The sequence below is a fragment of the Acomys russatus genome, chromosome 4, assembly GCF_903995435.1.
Source record: "Acomys russatus chromosome 4, mAcoRus1.1, whole genome shotgun sequence".
NCBI classification, from domain to species: domain Eukaryota; kingdom Metazoa; phylum Chordata; class Mammalia; order Rodentia; family Muridae; genus Acomys; species Acomys russatus.
Window position 1 is genome coordinate 17,440,628 of NC_067140.1, and position 27,821 is coordinate 17,468,448.

Consider the following 27,821-nt stretch of genomic DNA (forward strand, 5'->3'; position numbering starts at 1 on the left):
AAAAATGGACGTGAATGAGGCAAATAAATACCAAGTCCGCACACGTGGTCCACAGGACTGTAAGTGGGGCATGTCTGAGTCAGCCCTGAGAGCCCCTCGTGGGCTTCTCAGACAGCAGCTTGGAGTGTTTATCCACCTAGGTAGGAAACCCATCGTGGGTCTCACCCTAGCTCTGGGGTCTCGGGCAGTTCATCTAATGGCCTGAGGCAGCCATGTTTACCACGCCAGCTCTGCCCTGGCCAAGAGTGCCAGGAGCTCATGCTTCATGCATGGCTTTCTTGTAGCCTCACTTAGGCCTGGACTCTTGATCCTCAGTCAGTACCAGCTGCCCTGGCACTGTACCCCAGGAAGGCAAGAAGGTAAAACAGCATTTGGAGGAAGGCCACAGCCTCGGTGGTCCCACATACCACTTCTTCCTGCTCTGTGAATACCTCTATGCGCCTGGGCTTAGTACTAACCCAACCCTCAGGTAGGCATCCGGACCAGCTCACACTTGTGAAGTGCCTATGGTGCTCCATCCAAAACTGGGGCACTCTGGAGGCTAGGCAACATCAAGGAAGAAAGATGCCAGGTTTGAGCCTGTTGGTCACAGCTTCTTAAAAAATTGTGATTTCAACATCCGCTTCCTGGCAGAAGGCTTCTTGGTCTGAATGGAGTCTGTCCATCTTCTCAAAAGCTAGGCGGCCTTTCTCACCTAGAATATAAAGGTATTTGTCACACTGGCTTGTCACCACCTTATTGTCTTCTTCGGTCTCTGGAGGGGGAGGACAGTAGTGTTTAGAGGTCCCTGCCCCTGCTGGTGACTGAGCAGCTGTAACAGCCTCCTATGTCAGAGATCTCCTGGGCACCAGCCTGCCTTTGCCTCTGCCCTCCGTTAGCCAAGGGCCCCAAAGTAAGTGGAAAAAAAAAAAATCACACCCTGGCTTCCGACCTGCTGTGAAGGCATCAGGCCCTGGCCAGGAGCTGCTGCAGTGGCCTGCAGCAGGGGCCCCAGCAGCCTTAACCTTTCTCCACTAGACCCCTGGGACTCCGCTGCAGCACAGGTTCTTTGGCTGTACTTTACCGAATGACAGTGTCGCTTCCCGCGCTGCAACTCGTACGGCCTCCAGGTCAGACTGACACAGGCTAGCGATCTGCTCGATGCTTTCAATACCCTGTGAGGTCAGGAGGGGGGAGGGGGCGCTGCTTAAGCAGTACACAGGCCTCACTGTCATTCCTGCAGTGCCAACCCCGGCATGGTTCCCAGGCCCTCGTCTGCCCTCTAGAGGCCTCCGGGCTTCTTACATGGTCTCAGGTCATGCAAGGGCACTTTTGGAAGTCTCTTCTACACCCCAGTACAGGCCGGCAAGTTTGTCTGTGGACACCACCTGACAGATCTGGCTGGCTTCTGGGACTTGCTAGCTGAAACTCCCTTCCCTGAAGAACTAGGACCCGATTTGCCCACACATCCACATCCACAGACAGCGCTCCCACGGGATCCCCGACCCCTTCGCCCAGTTCCTGAGCTTCAGCAAGTACCTCTGAGGACCTTTTGGGGCAGCCTTGAGCAAGTGGGGTCGGTGGGTTTCCTCTGCATTGAACCAACTCCCATGTACAAGCACGCAACAAGGTTATGCATGGAGGAGCCCCAGCGTCGGGGTGCAGGGAGAGCAGGGAAGGCATGGCTCACAGGCCCTGAAGCAACCCTGTGTCATCCAGTCTGGGAAGATGAGCTGGAAGCCAGTATGGCTTTTTATAAAAACCTAGTCACACAGTGCTCATAGTGGCATTTTTTTTGTTTTTTTGGGTTTTTTGTTTGTTTGTTTGTTTTTTTGTGTTTTTTTGTTTGTTTGTTTTGTTTTTTGTTTTGTTTTGTTTCAGACAGGATCTTACTATGTAACCCAGGCTGGCCTGGATCGTGGTTATGTACCACCACACCTGGCTGGGTTTTTCCCCCCCAATGCATGAAGACTCTGAAGAGGATGACTCTAAAGTGATTACACATGTGCACCCCACATGCACACCTCCACACAATATGAGCAAAATGAGAGTGAGCAGGTGCCTTTGAAAGAGGGTCTGTCCTAGCCTGGAGCTCACAGATAAGCCATGCTGACAGGCCAGAGAGCCCCAGGGGTACCCCACTTCTGCATCCCTATACTGGAATTAAAGTGTGTGTCACCATGCCTGGCTTTTCTTATGGAGTTCTGGGGATTCACATTCAGTCCCTCAGCTCACTCTAAAGTCATGTGTAACACCAATGTTGAGCAACACGTGTCCCTGCAAGCAGGAACTGTGCCTTAGGTGGCCAAGTCACTTCTGCTAAGGATGGGTGACAAGCAGCTTTCACATTTCCATATTTCATCTTTTTCTCGTTTACAAGAATTTATCATAGTTCAAACATGTTGAGTTGGACAAGGAGTCCCTTGGCGTGGGGACCTCTACTGTTGGGGTCCTCTTGCTGCTGGTGACACCCCCATCCCCTGTCCCAGTAATGAAGGCACTTTCTTTCTTTTCTTTTTCTTTTTTTCTTTCTCCCCCCCCCCCACCCCCTTTGAGACAAGGTTTCTCTGTGTAGCCTTGGCTATCCTGGACTCCCTTTGTAGACCAGGCTGGCCTCGAACTCACAGCGATCCATCTGCCTCTGCCTCCAGAGTGCTGGGATTACAGGCGTGCGCCACCACACCAGGCCAATAAAGGCACTTTCAAGCTGCTGCTGCATTCTGGTCCTCACCACAGCTGGCCTCCTGTCAGTCACTAGGGAGGACAGGGAACTCACCCCAAGTTGCTGTAGCGCCATGCACGCGGCCTGCTGGAGCTTGGTGTCACTGTCGTTTAAGGCGTTGGTGTAGTACAGCAGAGCCTGAGGGAGAAGACCAGGATTGGACTGAGAAGTCAGAGCAGGTCTAGGTCCCCAGCTGAGTCGAGCACACTGCAGATGCTCCAGTGACCAGATGCTCCAGTGACCCAGACCCTCTCTAAACAATCTGGCACGTAAGACCTGTCAATATGGCCAAGTATACTATTGTCAGGAGGTGGATTAACCAAAGACTGATCGCTAGCCAGCCTTAATGAGTGAACTCCAAAGCTTTGATGTTTTTGTTTTTTGAGGCAGGCTTTCTCTGTGTAGCTCTGGCTGTCCTGAAACTTGCTTGGTAGACCAGGCTGGCCTTGAACTCACAAGAGTTCACAGCCTTTCAATGCTGGGATTAAAGGCACATTCCACTGTGCCCAGCTTCACCATAGTTTGAGCTCTGGAGCTTATGTGGTAGAGGGAGTAAACTGACTCCCTCGGGTTGTCCTCTGACCTCCAGACTCAGAGTGTGGCACACATACTCCCAATAAATAAACAATAAAAATGTCAAAACACCTCTTAGAAAAATGTATGGACGACTGAGAGACCAAGCCCAGGCTGTGAGCTGGTACTAGGTATACCCCTTAGGTCACCCTAGTGACTGCAGTGCACGTTCAGCCTCTTCAAAGCACTCTCAAACCCCCTATTTAAGCACAGGCCCCATCACCCATCTTGTACTCTTGCACACCCAGCCAGGATGCCCATGCATGCAGCACACCTTCTCCCGGAAGCGTCTGTTCCTGGCCGCGCTGGCCAGGCGTGTTCTGGCGGTCCTGCAGAGCCTTGAGGGTCCGTCCAGCTGCAGCAGTGCCCAGGCTCGAAGTGTCTGGGGCAAGGGCTGCAGCTGGCCCAGACATTTCCCCTGCAGCTTCCTCAGGGCCTTGGCTGGGCCTGCGCAATGCAACTCCTCAATGAGAGTAACTGAAAAACAGGGAGAGGTGGCTGCCATCGTTCGAGGCTTAGCTGCCTGAGCCACAGAGCCAACTCCCAGACAGAAGGGCATCACCACATCCCGACTAAGACACTTCTACCAGTGGACCAGACACACCCTGGAAAAATGAACAAAACCACAGGCCAGCCTTGGCACAATTGTACACACCTGTGATCCCAACACTTGGGAGGCTAAGGCAGAAAGACAGGGACTTTGAAGTCAGTCAGTCTAGGCTACACAGAGTGAGAGCCTGACTCAAAAAGAAACCAGAACAAGCCCAAACTTCTAGGCTGCTACCCCCTCCTTCCCGGGGCTACTCGGGGTGGCTCACTTCCCTCTTAAGTTCAATCACAACTGACTGTGGTCTCACGCTGCCTCAGTTCTGACAGCTTGAGGGAGAGTTACGGGGGCTCTGAATTGTGGCCCCAGTCAGAAGGAAACACAGACTGCATACAGGGTGTGCCATAACTGGCTTCGAGGCTGTGGCCACTGCCGGGTTCTACCTTCCTTGGTGAGCTGGTTGAGGTGTTTCTCCAGGTCGGAGATGCTCTGCCGCTGCAGGTAGCTATGGAACTGGAACCAGGTGACCGTCTGCTCTTCCTGGAGCCCTGTTATGGCCAATAGCCCGCCACAGCCAACCACCTGCTCCAGGAGCCTACGACACACTGACAGAGGGAAGGGCCGTGAGTGGAGCCGAGGCCTCAGATGGCCTCTCAATAAACAGGTCTGTGTCAGCTGAAAGGAATTCTGGGAGATGTGATCCCAGAGAGGCCTCCTTAGAGTCAGCAGACTTCTTGGTTCTAGAACCTTCCCTATCCCAGAAGGCAGTAGCACTTGCCAATGAAGTTCATTTTCACTCTGCTCTGGCTGTTTTCCTGTCTTTTAATCCTTTAACTGACAGAGGAAAAGAGCGTGCCAGCTAGCCAGTAACCACTAAGTGGACTCTGAAATCCCAGAGCCAGAGCTCTGGAAACACATGGCAATCAGCAGCCCAGAGAGCGGGCCAAACTTCCAGACTTCAAAGCCACCCCTGGGAGCACCACCCTTCACTTGGTCCACAGGAAAATGCTGCAGCCACCCTCAGGAAGAGTTCAGCCTAAAGCCAGGACACCTGGATGGCACCTTGCCTGCACACCTTCCTGTAAGAACCTTTCAAGGCTCGGTAGGCGGCACAGGGATTCACAGCCTGCTCCCCCAGAGGCATCGAAGGCATGCACAGAGCTAGGGAGAACCCGAAGTGTGAAGACCCCAGTTGCATGCACTGCTGTTCCCTCATGGGACAGGACAAGCAAGGAAGACACTACCTATTTCCAGCTGGCCTGGGTACTTCCCTCGGACGCGATGCAGGAAGGTTTTCTTGAGCTGGCTCAGGAGTGTGGAGGCAGGGCAGGCCAGGACTCCGCCAGGCTGTGTGCACGCCCGCCACAGTGCCAGCCCGCCCTTCCTGTGAGGAGCCTGTGGGATGACTGAGAGCCAGCAGCTGCTCAGCAGCCTGGGCTGGGGTAACCTCAGACACCAGAAACCCCTCCCACACAATGACCCAAGGTTGGAAGTAAGGGTAGGAGACCCAATACAGGGACCTCCTCTCAGGCCTGTGTCTCCCTGAGAGAATAGTCTTGACTCCAAGCACCTTCCTGGTCCCCACTCACAAGATCAGCCACCCTGACTAGGAAGCTGGATTCCCCAGACAGGTCCACAGGGGGAAGATAAAGAACTAATGGTGACAGCCATTGCTCTTTGGAGGGGACACCAGGATGTGGATGGAAATGGCTTCAGGGAACCAGCGGTGGCCTTCTCTGTACACAGAGACATGCAGCTGTGCAAGCCCATAGGCGCTGCCCGTCAGTGGGAGGGGGAGGGAGGCGAGGTCTTGGGCTGGCGGCTGCTTGCTACTTACTCTCTTCAACAGACCTGGCCTTGCTGATCTGCTCAGAGTCAAGGTCTGAAAGCACTTCCAGGACCTGCCTTTGCTGAGCTGCTTCTTCCAGGAGGCAGTCCTGGACCATCCGTGACAAATTAGGGGAGGCCAGTTTCTATAATCAGCAAGATACTTGCCTTAGCCCAGCATGTAGGTCTCACTCAGCTCACAGCTGCCCTGGCCCAGAGGTGGCTTCTAACCCATGACCTAAGCTCCTTCTCTTCTTCAGGATGAGCCCCCAGGGTCACCCCACCCATGTTCAGTCAAACATCACAAAGGAGTGGACCGAGGGCCAGGCCTGCCTGATGGCATCTGGACCCATGGGAGCAGTGTGGCCTGCAGCCCACCTTGGATGCTTGCTGTGGTTGAGGCAGTTTGGACTGGTGGACATCAGAAACACCCATTTGGATCAGGGCTTGGCGCCCTGAGGCCAACCTCCTGCTACAGAGCCTCCTTGACATTGGCTCTCAGGGTGGGTTCCTCTTACCCGACCCCAGATTTTTCCCCACCTTTGAGCACAATCCTCAGCCCAGCCAAGCTCCGCCCAGACACCTGAAGCAAGGCCTTGCAGACTTGAAGGTGGACGGTGAGCAGTGTGTCCAGCTCAGGGGCACCGGCTGTGAGCTCGCTGGGCGACACCTTCAGTGATGGCCGTGGAGGTGGGGGGCTGTCCCTCCTGAGGAAACGGAAGAACTGAATGAACATTGGGTTAGTAAGGGACCCCCTTTTCTGACCTGGCTCCCCACCCCCCACCCCGTCCCAGCTCCAGACTGGAGACTGGGCTCCAGGCACAGGGTTCTGATAGAGGAAAGGGAGAGAAAGTTGGCTGGAAATCAAATAGCTGTGGAGGGCAGGGCTTCCCAGGAACCTGAGGCTGTGGCTCTGGGTGGTTTCCAGAGCCTCATATTGTTCCTCAGCGAAGCAGGCAGGAAGCCTAGACTTAGGCCTGGTTTCGTGGCTCACAGGACAGAGGCAAGACCCACCAAGGCCCAACTGGCTCGCCACACTTGGGAAGGTAGCAGATTTGAAATCTCCCCGTGGGACCCCACTGGATCAGAGAAAAAAAAAAGCGGAGACTGTCTCCTTCTGAAATGCTAAGGTCTAGGGATAGAGGTGACCCTGGGCTGTGAGGTGAGCAAGGCAGGCGGTGAGGCAGATAGAGGTGGATTGTGGTCCAGATTGAGCGGTGGGCAAGGCAGTTCCTGTTGGTCACGTGACGGCCACTGAAGTCAAGTCAGGGTTTTGTTGGGTGCTGCCTGAGATCCCCTCAGTGGCCATACAGGCTTACTGTGCGGGGAGAGCGACGTGGAAAGGAGACGCTGTGCACAGTAAAACCTGACATGATAGGGCCAGCAACTCAGAGACTAGCATAGAGCTCTAGCAGTCCGGAGGTATCCCCACTTGGGGTGCACTCACTCAGGAGCCTGGGAGCCCCCAAACAGGGACAGCTCATCACTGGCAAGGTCGGCGTTCAGAAACGCGAAGCTCTCAAGGATACAGTCCATCAGGCTCTGCGCTGACACGGGTTCCGGCTGTACCCCTCGGGGCTGTGGACAAGTACCAGGATAAGGAAGGCCTTGCACTCCCCACCCAGCCAGGACGTGATAGTCCCACACACCAGCCCAGAGATGGCTTGCTTAAGTCTCAGGATGTGCAAGCCTAGGATGTGGCATTTCCGGTGTCCCGCCAACATGGCCTGCAACGAGGGAAGGTCTCCAGGGAGACAGATCTGCATGTCTTCACTTGTTTGTCCCCAACACCCATGGGACAAACCACAGGAAGAGAAACCCAGGTATGGGACACACAGGGCAGGGCTTCTCCCACAAGAAGGCGCCATTCTATCCCAGCCGACACCTGCCCCCGCACTATTGCCCAAGGCTCAGGGGCTCAATTCTCAGCAAATCCAGACACCTGTTCTGCGCTCATGCTGACAAGTACCCTGAGGAGATTCTGAAGCTGTGGGTGAGCTGCAAACGGGGAGGCGTGCGGGAGCCACTACCCACCGCTGGTCAAGCCATCTGGAGACCTCTGTCGTCAAGCCAGGGCTGCCTGCAGTGCTAGGGTCCCACGGGTACCCAATACACCAGGCCTCAGTCCGCACCAACCACACCCCAACAGGACTGAAGTCCTGAAGCAGGTGCTCACAGCTGAGCCCCCAGACAAAAATAAAATAAAATAAATCCTTGAGCAACAACAAAATAATAAGCCACAGAGACTTTACTTCCATTAGAATAAAACTCGGCAAGCACATGTGTGCATACATGTACACAGACACAAATAGACACACTGGTTCTTATGATTTGAGGTAGTTATGCAGCTAAATTAGCAAACACTGACCCATGGCCCCTAGGGCTACACTTCAAACTCCCAGCCAGTAAATACTAGGCTCACACGTGCACTTTAGTTTCAAATCTGTTTTCTTTTCCTTTGTGTGTTGTGTGTGTTACATGTGTGCATGTGCTTGTGTGGGTAGAGGGACCATGCTAGGACAACCTTGGGTACCATGCCCTAAGAGCTGTACAACTTGCCAGGCGGTGGTGGCACACACCTTTAATCCCAGCACTTGGGAGGCAGAGGCAGGTGGATTGCTGTGAGTTCGAGACCAGCCAGGTCTACAGAGTGAGTCCAGAACAGCCAAGGCTACACAGAGAAACCCTGTCTTGAAAAATTAAAAAAAAAAAAAAAAAAAAAGCTGTCCAACGTGTCTTTTGTTTTGCTTGTTTTTGAGGCAGGGTCTCTTACTGCCAATTAGGCTAGCCTGGCTGCCCACCAAACCCACTTCCCAAGTGATGACGTGCTTCCACCAGGCCTGCCTTTTCTTTATGTGGTTCTGGGGTGAGGGGAAGGGTGTGAATTCAGGTCCTCATGTTTGCAGTGCAAGTACTGACTGAACTGTCTCCCCAGCCCTGTTGCAGCGTTACCCTTGGGCATCTGCCAGCACTCTGCACCTTCTGCCTGAAGGAAGCTCATTTGACTCTCGGATTTTCACCACTGGGCACGCTGGGGCTAGTGCCTGGGACCTTGAGCCTGCAAACAGCCCTGCACACAAGGCCATACACAGCAAACCCCTGACAAACAGGTGGTCGACCATGTGATGTTGACTGGGAGGCGAGCAGCCACTCGCTTCCCCGAAGTGGGGAACTTCCACATTGAATAATTTGGATTTATTTCCTCACCCTCCCCCCCAAAAAGCCTGCGCATTGATCCCAGGACTGCACATGACTCTTTGCAAGAAGATGAGTTTTGGGAGCATGAAGGAGATGATTGACTGCAGTGCACATGCATGTGCGTGTGTGGCATACATTTATCTATCTACACGTAAGACGCTGGAGAGATGGCTCACTGTTTTGGAGCACTGGCTACTTTTTTTTTTTTTTTTTGGTTTTTCGAGACAGGGTTTCTCTGTGTAGCCTTGGCTATCCTGGGCTCACTATGTAGACCAGGCTGGCCTCGAACTCACAGAGATCCTGCCTCTGCCTCCCAAGTGCTGGGATTAAAGGCGTGCGCCACCACCGCCCGGCTCACTGGCTACTTTTGCAGAGGACCTGGGTTCAATTCCCAGCACCCACATGGTGGCTCACAACCATCTGTAACCCAAGCTCCAGAGGAACAGACACGCTCATCTGACACATGGATTTACATAGATACAAATACACATGTGTATAAATAGTAATAAATGCATGTAAGTTGGCCAGGTGTGGTATCATGCACCTATCATCCCAGCCTCTCGAAGCTGAGGCAGAAGGATCAGGAGTTCAAGGCCAACCTGGGACTCTTAGCAAGACTGAGACCATTGCTGAAGAATCTAAGTCTATGTACGCTCTGTGGACGACCCTCCACTTTAGAAGTCAAGCTAAAGAAGGGACTTATAATTGTCTTATCATCCTTAGCTGTTTTCTAGAAAAGACAAGTGTCTCTCGTTGGTGTTTTGAGTGACTGTGCTGTCGCAAGGTCATACAAAGTGGGTGTGAGTTTTCAAAACACAGGAGTGTGACAGAAGCTGTGTGCCTGGGACTCAAACTGTTTCACACATAAGTACTGGAAAAGTACAAATAAAAGTGGCATTATTCCTCAAATTCTTGTTCCTAGAACATGTAGGCAGTGCCTTTCTAAGGTGGTGGCTGAAGATTCTCTTAAGACACTAGACAGAGCCGGGTATGGTGGCGCACGCCTTTAATCCCAGCACTCGGGAGGCAGAAGCAGGCGGATCGCTGTGAGTTCGAGGCCAGCCTGGTCTACAAAGTGAGTCCAGGATGGTCAAGGCTACACAGAGAAACTCTGTCTTGAAAAAAAAAAAAAAAGACACTAGACAGAATATGAGAAGCAGAGCCTTCTCTCAGCTGTACTGACGTGAGAACGGGAGGCCCAGGTGAGAACAAACAAACAAACAAACAAACAGAGAAAGAGAGAACTTTTTGAAGAGACCTGTGTCATATCGTTCTGAGCAAAAATGTGTCATACCCAAGAGTGGGCTTATCAACACCTGTAGAAGTTGGTGTGTGTGGTCTACATTTTATTTTATGTATTTAAAAATGTCAACAAAGAGAGCCATCCGTCCAGGCCAGCAGCTCTGAGCCACTGCAGGTGGCTGGAAAGCGCCATCTGGCTGAGCAGCGCCATCTGGCTGAGCAGCCGCTGCCACTGCCGCCGCCGCCGAGGGGTAAGGTTCTGTGTGGCCCGGAGAGATGAGGTGGGCAGGTGGCTGCAAGGCCTTCCACGAATTCAGCTCTGGCCCAAAGTTCTTAAGCCTAAATTGCAGCTCCCAGCACCCACCCACATCAGAAGATGGAGCCAGGAGCTGGCAAGACATGGAGCAATTACTCACTGTGCGCTCCGGCCACCCTGTGTTATTCTCCTTCTAGGCCTTGAAAAGTGAGGACCCTGAGAATGAGAGGGACTTGGCCCACCCAGGGGTGAGGCTGGGATGCTAACACAGGCTGACTGGTCCCTGCACCTGCTCCCAGGCCTCAGGCCTACAGGAAAACGGTGCCGCTGTCCTGTGCACGGCGGGCATACCTTCAGCCGGTCCCTGAGGCCGAGGACTTGGTACTCCAGCTCCCGGAGCTGGGGCTGTGCAGGATCAGCAGACCGCAGCAGGTCCAGGACCTCCTGCACAGGCCCCTCCACTCCGTCCCCCACATCTCCATCCTCCTGGCTCTTCTGGCTCCGTGGTACTGTGGGGCTGTGGATGGGGGCATCTTGCAGCAGGGCCAGCCTCTCTCTTCCCAAGTTCCTCCAGCCAGGCTGTTCTAGAAGCACACTTCCAGCTGGGTGAGCCAGGCCCGGCAGCAGGCCCAGAGGCGGGGGCTCCTCTCTGATCTCCTCTTCTATGCAGGCTGTGGGGCCTGCAGGCATAGGTAGGAACCCCACATCTGAGGTGGATGCTGAAGTGCTGGTCTCAGTGTCTCTGGGGTCCTCAGAGCTGAAGGAGTCCATCTCAAGTAGCTCCTGGCTCCGGCTCCGCAGGTGGGGGGGCCCCTGGAGTTCACTGTCGGCCAGGTAGCCGTGGATGGAGGTGGCCCTTGGCCCACCTAGCAGCAAGGCCTGCTGTGCTGGCTGCTGGAGGGCAGACTGCGAGGGGATGCAGGAACAGTCTCAGCAGTCACCCCAGAGGTTGTGCTGAGACCCCTGTGTGCCCAGCTGCTCAGGATGACAGATGACATGCTGATGCCTTGCCACCCTCCCTCTAGCTCTCCCTTCAGGCCTCAACTTTACTCTTTCATCTTTGTCATGCTCCTGCCTCAGGACCTTTGCGCTGACTGCGCTCTCTGCCAATAGAGAGTCTGAGCATAGGGACCAAAGCAGATGGGAAGGGGGCCGCTGGAGCACTTAGGGTGACCAGGGTTTTGGGAAGAGCAGTGCATCTAATTGGGCCCCCTCATCCGTGCTGAGGGCATGCGTGCGGGGCGGTTCCAGAGCCTGGGGCCCTGGATGAGAGCCAGCTTGGGAGAGATGTTCCCACTGAAGACTGTTTATGGCCTGTGGATAGCCACAGCACAGCAGGGAAATGACCTCCATGTCTGTTGAATAAACACAGTCACCTGTGGAGCAGTCTGGAGGGAGGTGGGGCGAGGGGGTTAAGAGAGGTCCCTGTAAGTGAGGGACCATCCGAAGGACAACACCAAGGGAAATACTGAGGGTGCCTGTGTGCATAGCATTCAATGTCCCGTCTCTCCCCGCCTCCCTGTCCCAGCCAAGAGAAAGAAGAGGAGGGTTGCCCTGGCTCTGAGAGGACCGCAGGCCCCTGGAGATCATGGGGAGAAATTCACTTTCCTATACATGGCTCCAGATCACACTCCTGGAAGCTTTCAAGTTTCCCCAGCAAGATGAGGCCAAAGTCATGGCTGGGCCGAGGACACACACACACACACACACACACACACACACACACACACACACACACAGAGAGAGAGAGAGACAGAGACAGAGAGAGAGAGAGAGAGAGAGAGAAACAGAGAGAGAGAGACAGAGGCAGAGAGACAAGAGACAAAGACAGGGAGAGACAGAGAGACAAAGACAGAGACAGAGAGACAGAGACAGAGAGAGCTGGTAGGTTCCAACCCTAGCCCAATTCCCATGGCCTCAAGCCTCAAGCAGCGGAAAGCAGCCACATAGCCCTGCAGCCCAAAAGCTGAGCCCCAAGCAGGCCATGTCACTGACTGCCCAGCACCAGCCACCTCATCCTACAAGGAGCAGCCTCACTTACCAGGTAGTACTTTTCCCTGAAGCTGGGGGTGCTGGGTGGTGTCCAGGTATAGAGGGAGCCCTTCCTGCTGCCTATGGAGAACCTGCCAGTGGGGCTGGGTGACACCAGCCGGCACTCAGAGTCCAAGGGACTACAGGGGAAGAACAGAGACCATTAGGGGCTCAGATGGGACCCAGCACCCTGCAATCACAGGCAGCTGCCTTCTTTTTCAAAGTAGTTTATGCAAGAGTGCTGCTCATCTTCCCACAAATACAGGGATTGGTAGGAGTTCTGTGCCTGGGTTATTTCCACGGGATGAAACGATGGCTCCAAGGCAAGCATTTGCTTGGGCAAACGTCCCTTCCAAAAGCGGGGCCGGAACTGCATTTACCCAACTCTTCTGTCATCCCAAAGCCTTCAAGTCACCTAGCACTGACACCCTCAGAATGTAGTGGACTAGGCTCAGGGGTAGAGGTCAGGGAGGCCAGGGGGCAGCATAGACCTCAGTTGAGGGATGCACCAAACCCACCATGAAGGCCTGAACCCCAGAGGCCTTTGGTACCAAGGTCACCTGTGGTCAGAAGGACTCAGGGACATGGTGTCACATGCCTTTAATCCCAGTACTCGGGAGGCAGAGGCAGGTGAATCTCTATGAGTTCGAGGCCAGCCTGGTCTACAACGCAAGTCCAGGACAGCCAAGGCTACACAGAGAGACACTGTCTCGAGTAAGGGGGGAAAAAAAGTGGCTGGCCTAGGGTTGAGGCGTTCACTTGAGGTGATCCCAGGTGACTGAATTGGGCAAAGCTCTCAGCTCTTTCCCACCCTGCCACACCTGCTCTGTGGACCAGAAAGAAGCACCCCGGAAATGCAAGATGACTCTGCTACTGACAACAGAGACCCTAGAGACCATGGGTTCCCGAAGGTGGTGCAGGGTGGAGCCCCAAACCCAACACGGACTGCTCTGAGCCTGGACCTCACAATCTGGGACCTAGAGGAGGTCTTCAAGGTGACAGTTCAGCCCTAGACTGGACAAGATGAGACAGCCAGCAACAGGAAGCATGGGGGAGGAGGCCTGCATAGGCAGGAGAGAGTCCATCTGAGAAACTAAGCGAGAAAAAAGGCCCAAAAGTGTCCTAGCTCAGCTTAGGGTCCAGATGTAAAAGTAGAATCCAAGGTCATGGGAGGCGTGGGGGAGGAGGGAACAGGGCTGCTGTAAAGGTCAGGTCAGCCTGGCTGTCGGGTAGGATGTGTGAGGACAGAGATGGCTATGCAGGAGCAGGTCTGGACCATGGCAAGGCCTTGGGGAGCAGCCAGGGCCACTTGCTCTCCTGCACCCCAAGCTGGGACAGCCTTGATGAGGGCAAGCTGGCCCGGCAATTCTCACTTCCATAGCAGCTCCAGCTGCAGCTTGATAGTCCCCAGCTCAGTGATGTCCACCACTACAAGCTGGGGCCGGGCTGTGAAGAAGTCCGCGATGTCGCATGTCACGGCACCCACCACCATCGAGCTCAGGCCTCGGAGCTCCGTCACCTGGGCACGAGGGACAGCAAGGTGGTGTCTGAGCCTGGCACCCAGGCTCCAGGCCCCACCCCTGGGCCCCGCCCCCACCTTGATTTCCAGGTTCTCGTGCACCGTGGGCACAAAGGCTCTCTCCTCCTCGTCCCAGGTCTGGCTGTCATCTGGCTCTATCTGGCCCTTCAGCCGCCACCGCTGCCGGCCCAGGCGCATGAGCACCTGCAAGTGAGGCACAGGACAGGGGGCAGAGGCAGTCCCAGGGGAATTCCCTCACTGCCCCGGGGACCTCCCTCCCAGGCCTAAGGACCTGGATTTCCCAAGCACCCCCTGGCTGTATGTACCTCATACTGGTCTCCGGGACAGAGACGTGCATAGCCCACCAAACCTGGAACACAGAAATGGGCTAGTCTCATCTCCACCCCTGCCCAGGGACCATGGGGACCCAGGGGTATAGGGGTGTGCCTGTTAATATGGGGAGAATAGAAGCTTTCGATGGTCAAAAGGGTGGAGGACATCACAGCATACCTCAGAGAGTGTGAGCCCACCTCCTGTCACAAGGTGAATGCCCAGGGCTGAGATTCTAGACCCTGGGACTCTGGCCCACACTGCCCACCCTTAATAGACTCTCGGGGCACCTAGGAAGATCTGCTACCCAGCCCAGGCATGGCTTGGCACTCACCTTTCATCTTGATGTGGAATTCACCCAGGTGGACTTCCAAGGCCCCCTCTATGAGACACATGTCCTGCAAGACCCACATGTGGATCAGCCCCTTGCCAGTCCCAGCCCCTACCCAGGAGCCCAGAGCAAGGACAAGAGGAAGCGACCCACCTCCATGCACTCCTGCAAGCTGCGGCCCAGCTCCTGCAGGCTCTCACGGGAGGCACGGCTCTGGGTGCCGGTGCTGAAGGCGCGCTGCATGTTGGAGGCTCCGTCTCGCAGACGCCACTGGATACAGTAGCCTTCATAGAGCTCATCAACCTGCAGCAGACACATCGGCTGTGGGCCACACCAAGGGACCCATTTGTTTCTCCAAGAACAGTCCCCTAGCCTGGCTTGCACTGTGGTGCTCATGGCTCTAAGCCTACCCACCTAGCTTCTCAGCCCTGGGATCATTCACTAGTGACTATGTCACACACACTCCTGGCCTGAAACCCAGCTGTGAAATGGGAAGTGAACTATTATGACAGCTGCCCACTCTGGGTCTGGGGAGGAAGATGAGTGCATGTAAGCATTTGCCAACTTTTTTTTTTAAGCCTAAAGGAAGGTAAGGGTGCTTGCGCACGACTTTAATCCTAGGAGGCCAGAGCTACACCGTGAGACCCCGGCTTAAGAAGAAAAAGAAATGGTGAAATAGAAGGATCCAGAAGGTCCTAGAAACCTACAAGAAGAACATTATGATGGTCGGATCTGGGCCCAGGGGTCCTGCTCAAACTATGGCACCAGCCAAGGACAATACATGCAGTAAACTTCGAACCCCTACCCAGATCTGCCAATGGACAGGACATTCTTCACAGTTGAGTGGAGAGAGGGGTCTGACTTCCACACAACTCTGATGCCCCATATTTGACCATGTCCCCTGGATGGGGAAGCCTGGTGGCACTCAGAGGAAGGATAGCAGGCTACCAAGAAGAGACTTGATACCCTATGACCATATACAGGGGGAGGAGGTCCCCCTCAGTCACAGTCATAGGGGAGGAGAGTAAGGGGAAAATGGGAGGGAGAGAGGAATGGGAGGATACAAGGGAAGGGATAAGAATTTAGATAAAATATGAATAAATTAATAAAATATATTTTTTTAAAAAAAGAAGAAAAAGAAGAGCTGGGCGTGGTGGTGCACACTTTTAATTCCAGCGCTCCGGAGGCAGAGGCAGGTGGATCTCTGTGAGTTTGAGCCCAGCCTGGTCTACAAAGCAAGTCTAGGACAGCCAAGGCTACACAGAGAAACCCTGTCGCAAAAAATCAAAGAAGAAGAGGAGGAGGAGGAGGAGGAAGAAGAGGAGGAGGACGGAGGGGACTTGCTGGGGGACTCTGAGCTCCTCCCTCCACCTTCTTGTCTGCACAAGGACAGTTAGAGCCTTCCAAGACCAAGACACAAGCCCTCTGTGCCGACCAGTGTCAGAGCCCCACAGGCCCCGGAGCCTTACCCCAACCCCAGGGCTGAGCCTTGCTGTCAATCCCTGCAGCTCTGCATTACTGTCTACCTCAACCCCCTGTAGCTATCCACGACCACCAGCCTGACACCCACTACATCCTTATGACACCCCACGGCATCCAGTGACACCCACGGGGCTCCCGCGACTCACAAGGGATCCCCCCCACATGACTCCCTGTGACACCTGCACGATACACCCCCTTGGCCCTCTTGACCCCCTCCCCACAACACCCCCATGATGTCTGGGGCCACCCACCTTACTGATGTGGAACTCCACCTTCCGGATGTGTCTCTCCACCAGGCGCATTTGCTTCTCCCAGAAAAGGAAAAGCTGCTTTAGATAGAAGTGGCCAGGTTCCCACTGTCTCACTGCTCCCCCATACCCCCCCCCCCCGAGGATCAGGGCACTGGGCTCAGACCTCAAAGAGGCTTGCCTTGGGACTCGGTTTCTCTGCTCATAACATAAGAGGATGCCCAGGCGTTCTGCCCAAGGGCTGCTGGGATGGAAGGCTGCCTCAGACAGTCTTCCCTACCCTGGAGACCACACAGGGACCTGAGCTCACCTTGTCCAGATCATAGTAGAAGGCCTGCAGAGAAAGGAAGAGTGTCACAGTCCTGGAGACCTCTCATCACAGGGGGCCTGAGCTTCAAGGACGAAAGCCAATGCCTGCAGCCTGCCCTGCTCGTGGTCATGGACACCCAGGGGGGAAATGAATTAAACGCACACATTGTGGGCAGCTCAGTTCTAGGACTAGCACGGTTTCCCTGTGTGTCCCAGGCAGGTTACTGAACCTCTCTGAGCCTCCATTTCTTCCTACGTAAAATGGGCAGCAGTAGTTTTAATGGTCAAGACCGACTGGACAGTCTCATGTAACTGGACAATGGTGGCGCACGCCTTTTAATCCCAGCACTTGTGAGGCAGAAGCAGGCAGATCGCTGTGAGTTTGAGGCCAGCCTGGTCTATGGAGTATGTCTGTGACAGCTAGGGCTACACAGAGAAACCCTGCCTCGAAAAACCAAAACCAAACCAAACAAACAAAAAACCAATTGCGTCTAGGAAGGAATTTTTAGATTTGGGTGGGATGACAGATCCTAAGGCTGGAGTCCTGGGCTACATAGCAAAGAAAAAGCCAGCAAAGCAGCAATTTCCATCTCACTCTGCTTTCTGACTGCAGACACAGCAGGCTGCCTTGTCCTCCTGGTGTCAGGCCTTGAGCCAAAACTAACCCTTTCTCTAGCCGGGCATGGTGACACATGCCTTTAATCCATGACCTGTGGGGGGGGGGGGGGGGCGAGGCAGGTAGGTCACTGTGAGTTCGAGGCCAACCTGGTCTACAAAGCAAAGCAAGTCCAGGACAGCTAAGGCTACACAGAAGGCCTGTCTCGAAAAACCAAAAATAGTAATAAAAAAATGAAGAGCTAGAAAGGATTTGTGATTTTGAAAAGGTGTTCTCAATTCAGGCTTCTTGGAAAGCCACAAAACCCTCGCTGTGGCACCCACATGGCTCCCCTGGACTTACAAGGGGCTCCAGGGGTTCCCACCCTTCCCCAATACCAGTGCGGAGTGCTGCAATAGGCCTCTCTATGCATTATCTGCCTGATTGAGACTTCTATACTCCAGAGAATGGGGCCTGGTGTGGGATAAGCCGTGCTCCCTGGGCAGGAGGTAGCACTAGGACTGGGTGGGGTCTTGGAAGTGCCTCTTCCCTGGCTCTGTTCTGGCCCTCACCTAGTCGCCTACTGAGGGAGGCTCCAAGATCACCCATCTCTGCCTTCCGGTGTGGCTGACACCCACATGAGACTGGGCCTTCCACTCTGCTGACGCCCTAGTCTCCCATGTGGGCGGCAACTTTGACATACAACCCACTGCTTTCTCACTTTCTTCCAGCCCCATACTGAAGGCCCTATGTAAGGCTGAACTTGGAGGAGGGACACAGGGACCCAGCTTGGGAGGAGACGTCCTGAGTGTGTGATGAGATATACCAGCTGTGCTCCTGGTGTGTGACCCAGGCGGGCTGGGTGACACTTCCCCCGCCCCTGCAGCAGCTGGTGATGTAACCTGCTTTGTAGAGACAAAGATGGTCTAAGGAGACACAGCGTGTCGGTAAAAGGCTATCCAACTGTTGAAACACCGGATACCAAAGAAGTGGAAGTTTCTTGGGGGTTTCATGCTGAGGGGAAGGAAAGGGGCTCCAGCCTGAGGAGGGGACTTGTCTTCTCAAAAGAGATTTCACACAGTTCTCCACGACGACTGAAACCCAGATACAGTGGTGGGCGGGACCATACCTTGCCCGGGACTGCTTAGGTGTGCAAATCTCTGGCCTCGATGTGAACTCTGATCTCAGTTCAGGACTGGTGGAGTTTTGAGGTGTCTCCTGGATCCCCTTGTTCCTCTTCCTTATTTATTATTTATATTATTATTTATATTTATATTATGTTCTGCCCGCATGTACACCTGCAGGCCAGAAGAGGGCACCAGATCCCATTATACATGGTTGTGAGCCACTATGTGGTTGCTAGGAACTGAACTCAGGACCTCTGGAAGAGCAGCCAGTGTTCTTAACCTCTGAGCCATCTTTCCAGCCTTGTTCCTTTTCTTAACACACTGACTAAACCTCCGTTCTCTGCTCTCCAGTTGTAAATTGGCTCTTCTGACTGGCTTCATAAGGCAGGTGGCCAGACCTGACTCTGGAGTGAGAGGCAATGGGTCCCTTGCTGGAGTGGATGTCCCTTAGGTAAAGCACAGGGCACCTACTGACAATTTAAGCTTCTCAGAGGGTCATAGGCTTAGAGCAAAAAAGGTTTTGCTTTTCTGAAAATCAAATTGAACTGGGCATCCTGTCATTTCGTTGTCTTGGTTGGGTTTTGATACACTGAGTGACAGACAACTCAAGGGTCTATGAGCCCTACACCAGCCAAGGCTGGGTTTGGCCTCAGACCACACCCTCATGTCCACAGAAAGCTATCACCCTGGGCGCCATGACATACAGACTCAATTTGGGGCAGAGGCAGGGCCTGTGACACTGAGAGAAATGGCCTGGCCCCGGTGTGTCTCATGGCCAAAATAGTTGAGAAACGGGACCATCAGAGACACCTGTACCTCTGCAGTTGCCTGCCTGACAGCTCCTCCTAGAACCACAAGAGGAAAGGTCACCACAACTAGCACAGGCCTCTGGGTGGAGACCACCGCAACACCACCTTCATGCCGCCCACTCACCAGCCTGGAGCTCCTCTGGGTGTCCCTGTGGCGTCCGCATAGGTAGTCTAATTCGGCCTGCTGTTCACACAGGTGCTCCCTACAGTGGATGGGGGAGGGGGCGGATCTGAGCAGAACGGAGGAGCCTGGCGGAGCAGCCCTCATAGCATAGGGCTGTCCAGCTCACCTCCTGGGGATGCCTGTTACCCCAGAATCCCACAGATCAGTCTAGCTGTTACTACACATGCTATGAAGATGACCACAAGGACCCTTGCAGGCAGAGGAGGCTAAGGGGAGGCTAAGGGGAGGCCGGAGTTAAGGAGGGCACGGGAGATAGAGGTGAGGGCCAGAGGCTGTGAGAACAGGCTGACAGGCGAGGAAGAAGATGAGTCTGAGGACCCAGGGGGAGGAAGGAGGGAGAACTCAGTGAAATGTTGAGTGGTAGAGCCTGCAGCTGAGGATAGGAGTGGCACCAGGGAAGGGAAACTCCCTTCGAGCAACACTCCAACCCAGAACACAGGGTGCTTCGGGGACTTAGGGTGTCCTGGGCGAACAACAAGGAAGCAGAATGCCAGATCTGCTCGGCCAGGCCACCCATTCCCCAGGGTCCATTCCCTCCTCAAGGCCAAGGACACACACCTGTTTCAGTAGGGTCTCTAGCCCAAGCAGGGCCTTCCAGCTCTCTCTCTCTCTCTCTCTGAGCCTTAGCCCCGCCTACTCTGAGAGCATTATCTAAGTTAGAATATGAATTTTGAAAGCCTACTCCTTTCAAGGCGCCTTCTAGCCTCTACTCTCCTGGGTCAGGGTGGTCTCTAGTGAGGGTAGAGAAGGGGATGTGCTCCCCACTCTAACATTAGGGGACTTATGGTGCCACTGCATGTGGGAAATGCCAGAGGTCATTCTCTTGTAGGCCAAGGTGTGACCCTTCCTATCCAATTTTCTCTCTCTCCTCTCCTCCTCCTCCTCTTCTTCTTTTCTCTCTCTCTCTCTCTCTCTCTCTCTCTCTCTCTCTTGCTCTCTCTCTCTGTCTTTCTCTGTCTCTCTTCCCACCCTCCCCTCCTCGAGCTTATCCTATCAAGATCAGTTTACTGAGTGACATCAGCTGCCCCAGCAGACCAGGGACCCGGATAGATGGATGAATGGATGGATGGATGGATGGATGGATGGGCTTGCTTGTTCATTTACCTTCAAACATGGCCTGTGCAACCCCATCCCTGGCTCTCCTAGCTAGGACACCAGTGCCCTCTTCAGGCCACACACAGCACCCACGGGGCTGGAGCCCAGCGACATCTCCACTAATAGTAAAGCCAAATCTCTGCCACTGTCACTGCAGCCACCTCGCTCCTCTCTCCTTCCCGTGCCTGCACCCCGACATCCTTCCCAGTGTGAATCCTAACCGGATCCTCTCTCCTTCTCAGCCCTCCCCCACCACCACCACCACATGCAGCAAGTCCACCACCAGTCCTCAGCTGTCAGAAGATCTTGAAGCCCAGGCCTAAGGGCCTGATCACCTTCCATAGCTCTGCGATGAACAGCAAAGGCCTCCCAGGGCCCTGTACCATTGTCTTCTTGTCCCTGCTTCCCTTGCCCTAGGTCCCTGAACGCTGAGGCTTCTGGCCTCCCCATTATCCAAGAGGGACTCACTTCCTGCCCCCGGTGGCCATGCTGTGGTGTAGATGCCCAGGACTGTCCCTTTGAAACATGCCTACACCTTCCTGTCTCACCTGATTTCCTCCGCAGCACCTACACCACCAGACATACTTGTCAGGACTGCTGTCTGTCTCCCACTGGAGATGGTACCAAGTACAAGGTCTTTCTGACTGCTGGACTCCTCAGACCATCAGTCTCTGGTCCAGGTTTCCCTGACTGCCTGACTGACCTCCCACCACCGTGTGCTCAGATCAGAGCACAGACTCCCACTCAGGGTTTCTGCAGATGCCACCACCCCACCCCTGTCTGTCTGCCCCATGCATAGGACATTAGTCACTGGAGGCCAGCACGGTGCTGACCGCCCTGCCTTTCACATCCTTGGCAGTGGCAGACCCTGTGTGACAGTCCAGGAGACCCAAGACCAGCTACCTTCCTCCCTGCTTCGGCCGAAGTGGCAGATGCCTGCCCTCTGTGTCTCCCAGACAGACCCAGCATCCCCAGGAAGAGATAGGACTGGGACTGAGCCACCCCCCACTCACCTGAGGCCTCTCTTCAAAGCGTCAAAGATTTTCTTCACCTGCTGTGGCCGCGGGTCCAGGCAGAGCGAGCCCTTGCGCAGTGTTCCGTAAGCTTTGGAGGACTTGGCCGGCAGCCGGGACCGCACGGAGTTCCTGTTGATGGACTTCCTGTGGGAGAGGACAAAGAATCAGGACAGGTGGCCGGGCTTCACTTCCATAACCTCCAAGCTGGGTGGTCTTCAGAAAGCCGGGGTTCTTAGAGCCTCGGTGTCCTCATCTGGAAATTGGGAGGCCTGGGTTAGATGACGAAGAGGGAAAATAACAAAACCTCTGTATCAGAAACAAGCTGAGAGATGGCTCATGGTTAAGAGCGCTGACTGCTCTTCCAGAGGACCTGGGTTCAATTCCTAGCACCCACATGGCAGCTCACAACTGTGTAACTCCAAGATATGACACCTTCTCACAGACATACATGCAAGCCAAACACCAATGCACTAAAAATAAAGAAACTATTTTTTAAAAAGAAAAGAAAAAGAAACAAGCTGTCGGGCGCGGTGGTGCATGCCTTTAATCCCAGCATTTGGGAGGCAGAGGCAGGTGGATCACTGTGAGTTCGAGGCCAGCCTGGTCTACAAAGTAAGTCTAGGACAGCCAGGGCTACACAGAGAAACTCTGTCTCAAAAAAACCAAAAGAAAGAAAGAAAGAGAAACAAGCGTCTAGTGAGACTCCGTGAGTGACATGCTCCATGCAGGCGAAGCAGCACTGGGGGGCTGAATGCTAGCCCTAAGCTTCCTGCAGGCCACAAGCACCTGTTCAGCTCCAAGCTCTCCTGCGGTCTTTCCCTCAGGGACAGGGCCCCAGCTCTGTTCTTTCACTTGTGGTTTTTTAGAGAAAGTGGCTGCGATGCTTAGCTGTAGCTGTCAAACTGACAGCATGTATAACCAATCACTGGGAAGAAAGTCTCTGGTCCTGTCCAAATCAGGCTGCCAGTGGGTGTATCTGAGGTGTGTGTGTGTCTGGATGGCCCCACAGCCTAAGGAGCGGGCGGCGCCATTTCCTAGGTCTGGGCCCTGGACTGTGTAAGAGCAGGGAAGGCTGAGCAGTTAGCAGTTAGCATGCTCCCATTCGTTTCTCTCTGCTCTTCAGTATGGAAGTGATGTGGCCAGGGGCTTCAGGTTCCTGCTGCTGTGACTTTCCTCCTGTCATGGGGTGTGACCAGAACTGTGTGCTAAACACACCTTTTCTCCCCAAGTTGCTTTTTGTCAGGATATTTTATCACAGCAACAAAAACACAGTCCGGACAGTGGCCTAGCATGTCTGTGGACACGCAGGTGCCCTTGATCTGACAAGAAGCCAGAGGACCAGACGGGACAGCCTTCAGCTCCACGCTCAGCCCTCCTCAGACTTGGTGGTCTTCACTGTTTCAGCCTCAGGGTTTTGATCTTACATGACACCTGATGCAACCGTGTCTAGAACCAACACCAAGTTGGAGCCTTCTCACCAGCTCCATCCACTGCAGAAGGCAGGAGCTGGGGTCTTTCTAATGTCCCCAAGCCTTCCCCCCTCCCGCTCTCTCTCACTCTTCCTCCCTCCCTTCCTTTTGTAGATAGGATCTCTCTCTGTCACCAAGGCTGACCTCAAACCCACAGTAGTCCACCTGCCTCAGCATCTCAAGTATACACTTAAACATCAGGAACTCAGGGCTTGTCCATCCAGACAGGAGGCTCAGTGAGTACCCTCTGGTGGCCTAGGGGTTGCAACCCACAGCTGGAAGCAGAGGACTGTCTGTGAGCTAGCCAGCCAGGCAGGGGATGGGGGCGGGGCCCAGGGACATGGCTCTACTCTTTCCTCAGCCCTGAGAGAAGCTACTAGGCTAGTTCCAGCTGGGTGAGATGCTGAGCATTCCACAGGTAGGAGACACAACCCAAACACGCAGCTTACTCAAGGCATGCCTGCTTGTCACCCTGCTTTGGTACCAACCCACATCCCAAGTCCCTGAAACTGACAGCCCAGCACCATATCAACCCACCCCTCCCCCAAGTCCCACAGCTCTGAGACTTAAGTCCTCTCTCTGCCATGGTCTCCTCATCTGTATAGGGAATAGTAACATTTCCCTCTTGATTTGTCATGACAGTCCCTCAGCAGATGTTTGTTGAGTCCCTGCCATATAGCACCCACTAATTCAGGGGGCTAGGGTAGGACAGAGCAGTAGCCAAGATAGACAGAGACGCCTGCCCTGAGAGATGCGGGGCAGCTGGTGCAGTCAGCATCTGGCTCTGCCACCACCAAACTGTGTGGCTGTGGCCCTGGGTAAGTGATAGAATCTCTCAATTGTCTCTCTGTAAAATGGGGTCCAAGGCTGGGGTTGCCAGGAGTGCTTCATAGGCTGATAAATACAAAAACAAACAAACAAACAAACAAAAAACCAAAAAAACTCCACCACTACCACCACCACCACCAAAAAAAAAAAACCCAAGCAGTGTCGGGTAAACAGCAGGGACCACAGTGCGTCAAAGTTGACAAGATAAGTTAAGAACAAGCCTGTCAGATAAGAGCTGATGTTGGGAAGAAAAACAGAAAAGTAAAAAGTGGGCAAGGAGGGGGCGGCTCCCCAGTTGGGGGCTAGGCGAGAGTATGCCGCCATTGCTCAGTCCCTGGTGCTGATATTCATCCACACAGACCGTAGAGCGACTTTTCAAAGCCCCTCCCCCTCCTCTCCCCTTCCCCCAAGGCCGCATCACCCACCTCTTGGACCGGGCCCTCCACAAAGTTGCCATCTCAGCCTGGACAGGACTCGTTGCATACAAGGGGACAGGTGGGCTCTGACAAACGAGAGTCCAGACAGCCAGAGGACAGTGAGGTGGGAGCTGCAGCTCACTTCAGGGGTCCACAATCCCCAAAGGTGCTCCCCTCGGCCCACTCCTCCCCTCTCCCTCTCCCTCTCCCTGGGCACCGGAGGTTTTAAGCCCAGTGCTAGCTCTTAGCCTCTGAGAGCAGCACAGCACAACACAGCCTGGATGGTGAAATGAGGCGCGTGCTGCATGGCTCGCTGGTGTCACCGGCTGGGAGCAGCTCTGGGGGAGGATGTGTCACCAGCCTCAGGAGGACTCAGTAAATATTAAACAGCCCCAGGCCTGCCAGACAGGCTTCCAAGCACGTGCAGCCTGGCGTCCGGTGCTCACAAGCAATCAAGCAGCCTCTGACTTCCATGAGTGTCTTCGGCCTCTCTCTGACCCTGCCTGCATGGGTCTGGAGTAGACAGGGCCCTGCTCGCAAGCTGAACCTGCCCCCGCCTCCAGGCAGGGCAGTCCCTGGCCTGACTGTATTGACTGCTGGCACCATGCACATCAACGGGGCTGACTTCGGTCCTGCGTCTTGTGACTGTGCTGAAGGGCAAAGGCAGCCTTACCACGCTGAGGGTCAACTCTGTGCTTCAAACACTAATTCCACCTTCATTGCAGAGGCCTTTGGGTTTTTGTTTGTTTTGTTTTGTTTTTTTCGAGATCGGGTCTCTCTGTGTTAGCCTTGGCTGTCCTGGACTCCCTTTGTAGATCAGGCTGGCCTCGAACTCACAAGAGGGATCCACCTGCCTCTGCCTCCTAAAGGCATGTGCCACCATGCCCTGCTCCAGTGCAGAGATATTTAAGCCTGTCTCCAGGAATAGTTTAAGGATGGAACATGATGACCCACCCCAACTCCTGGCTTCAGAGGCGCCTGCCCGACTGTCCTGGAGAGCAGCCCTGGGTGCTGAGTGCCTGTCAGTGGAAACTACCTGGTCACTGTCAGCACCTGACCCCACTCCCCTCACCCACAGAGCCTGGAAAGACACACTGCTTTATTATAGCAACCAATCACATGTTAGTACTAAATTCTATCAGATAACCTCCCCAAGTGAATTCTATATCTGTGGGGTAGAAAGCCCTAGCTAGTCAAAGAGTTGGGGTGGGGCAGGATGCAACACAGGAGGTGTTGCCCCACCCTGAGTGGAGTCCTGCTGGCTGGCTGTCCAGGGTCATTTTGCCTTACCCACCCTTGTGTGGTCCCTGTATCTCTGCCTGGTGGACAATCTGGAATCAGAGGCAGAGGTGAGTCCTGAAGCCCAGACATCCTAGAGATGGACAGATGCAGGAAGCTATGCAGGGGTGAGAGAGAACGCTCACTCAGCAGTCAGGCACACACACTAGCGGCTCTTGCAAAAGACCTGGCTTGGAGTCCTAGCACCCACTTGGTGGCTCCAGTTCTGGGGAAATCCAGCGCCCTCTTCTGGCCTCCTTGGGTACTGCATGCATAGGGTACACATCAGGCAAAACACATCCCTATCTAGGCTGAGGCTGGATGGGGGCTACTCAGGACCTCAGGAGTAGCTAAGGCCTAGCAACCTCTAGCATGCCCAGGCAGCCCCAGGGGACACAGGCGTGTGAAGCACCAGGACTTCCTTCTCTAAATGACACAGGGACACTGCATGTGTCTGGCTGATGGCCGTGAGCCCAGGTATCATAACAGGACCAAATCACCTTCATCTTCCAGGAGTCCAGGGGCGGTAGCCAAGTTGGGGGATCTCTTGGAACTTTTTGGACACAAGTCCTGATGGGGCTTGAGGAGACATAATCCCATGGATATGGGATGCTCTGAGGCCCCAAAGCAGGAGGGTGGAAGTGTGACGTGTGCACATCACCAGGTGGCTGTGAAAAGGACTTGGTCACAGGAGCCAAGCACCAGCCTCATGGTGGGCAGCCAACCCACCTCTCCTGCCAAACCACCCGGGCCCTCCATGTCTCAGTGGGCCAGCTCAGAGAGGGTCCCAGGCTATGTGTTCCTTTGCCAGCTTACACACAGATCCCAGGGTGGGGGTGGGGGTAAGGGGTCCAAGAAAGCCCAAGCAGACGCAACATGGAGATGGCCAAGCTGAGAAATAACATTTGTTCCCTCTGGTTGACATGTTACCGGACCCCCAGCAGCATTTCTACAGCTCCTACTATGTGTCTTCCTCACAGTGGCACCCACTCTCCTCTCCAAGGCTCACAGTCAGTGGCTAGGACCAGTCACCATGGGTCTTGGGCCAAACGCTCTCTCCCATCCATAACTTCTGCTTAAGCCATCACTGGTCCCTGACACTGTGGACATGTCCCACACAGTGTTCTTTCCATCTCGGACCATGGCCCGCGTGCCTCCACAGCCTGCTTGCTGCTCCTCACCGCCTCCAAGACCTTTGCACCTGCTGTCTTCTCCCACCCCCACTTCCCAACTCTGCCATAAGCGCCTGCCCCTCAGGGCCTCGGGAGACACCACCACCCTCCCTGGCCTGTTCTCGGCCCAGCATTGACCTGGCCATGGCTGAGTTGACTTGATTTTGTTTGCTTTTGTTCCCCTGAGGGGGGACTCAAGCAGAGCAGTGCCTGAGTCTGCCTGCGTCTCTCTTCACAGATGTCCGCTGAGGAAGGAGAGCTCCTAAGCGCCCCACTGAGCTGTTGGGTGGAATGTGAGGCACCTGGCCAAGGGCTGGGCCTGGGGTCCTCCCTGTGCCAGTGAATGGCCTCAAGGCCAGAGGGGGCCACTGAGGTCTTTAACCACAAGCATAGTGGGAACTGGTTGTTGATCAAGTAACTGACCAGCCGGGCTCTGCATCCACTCTGTGCCCTCCCGTCTGCTCAGGTGTTGTCTGGGGCTTTTGCCTTTGGCACTTTCAGGCGACCAGCCGAGAGGTGTTTCCCCAGAGAGCTTGTTCAGTTTCCAACAAAGACAACAGAAACTGGGATGGTGACCCCCACCAAGACAGGAGGGAGCATGGGGTGCACCAGCAGGCATGGCTTTGTCCTCTTGGCCGTATGACCCAGCCAGCTACTCCTCATCAGAAAGCCATCCTTCCTTCCCCCGGTACCCTGTTTAGTAGTGTGAGCCTGCCCTGTGTCAACTCCCTTTCATGACAACCATTCGAGAAGCCACACCCCTCCGTGTTCAAGTGAGGAAACTCGGGGCTCAAAGAGGTGAAGTCACTAGCCTCGGGTCACAGAGCCAGGGCAGGAGGCCCCACGTCCAGGCTACTAAACAGGAAGAACATTCTTTTCTGCCCCACCCTCAGGAGGCTGAGGCTGACTAGTGGAGCCACCTCTCCGAGCCTGTTTTCTGATTTGCCAAGTGGTGATAAACTCGGCCGGTTGACTCTGGAAGCCTTTAAGATGCCGTAGATCAGGCCAGCGTGAAATGACACCTTCCTCCAGTCACACGTGTACCCCACACAGTTTGATGTCCCAGGCTGTTGGTTGAGCTCTATGCCCCCCACCCTCTGTCCCCATGGTACTTACGAGACCCTTCGGCTTTGTGTGCTGCTGAAGCCAGCGAAGGAGGCACTACGGCCCACGGTCCCCACAGCCCCGGCATCCCCGGGAGACAGGAAACGCAACCTCACAGACATGGCTGTCACCTG

General features: G+C 54.6%; 1 protein-coding gene across 2 annotated transcripts; it reads right to left on the reverse strand.

Annotated features, from left to right (window-relative positions):
* Positions 1-450: 450 nt before the first annotated feature.
* Ripor3 (RIPOR family member 3) lies at positions 451-27,821 on the reverse strand. 2 transcript variants are annotated; one of them, XM_051143843.1, is made up of 20 exons: positions 27,700-27,821; positions 21,418-21,564; positions 19,250-19,328; positions 16,596-16,619; positions 16,289-16,342; positions 14,709-14,858; positions 14,559-14,622; positions 14,221-14,264; positions 13,749-14,098; positions 12,386-12,515; positions 10,696-11,250; positions 7,096-7,226; positions 6,232-6,355; positions 5,659-5,794; positions 5,066-5,227; positions 4,265-4,426; positions 3,549-3,751; positions 2,756-2,839; positions 1,064-1,154; positions 451-694 (listed from the first exon to the last, which is right to left on the reverse strand). In XM_051143843.1, the coding sequence occupies exons 1-20, from the start codon at positions 27,807-27,809 to the stop codon at positions 597-599; spliced, it is 2,898 nt and encodes a 965-aa protein (XP_050999800.1). In that variant the 5' UTR covers positions 27,810-27,821; the 3' UTR covers positions 451-596. The 2 variants fall into 2 exon arrangements, with proteins under 2 accessions (XP_050999800.1, XP_050999799.1); XM_051143842.1 differs by lacking the exons at positions 451-694; positions 1,064-1,154; positions 2,756-2,839 and having other exon boundaries at positions 3,588-3,751; positions 4,216-4,426.

Coding starts and splice junctions, on each gene's coding strand:
- Ripor3 (XM_051143843.1), bottom strand. CDS start 27,809: ATGTCTGTGAGGTTGCGTTTCCTGTCTCCCGGGGATGCCGGGGCTGTG. Junction 21,565..27,699: donor ACACAAAGCCGAAGGGTCTC/GTAAGTACCATG, acceptor CCTCTCCCACAG/GAAGTCCATCAACAGGAACT. Junction 12,516..13,748: donor CAGCTGGAGCTGCTATGGAA/GTGAGAATTGCC, acceptor CTTCCCCTGTAG/TCCCTTGGACTCTGAGTGCC.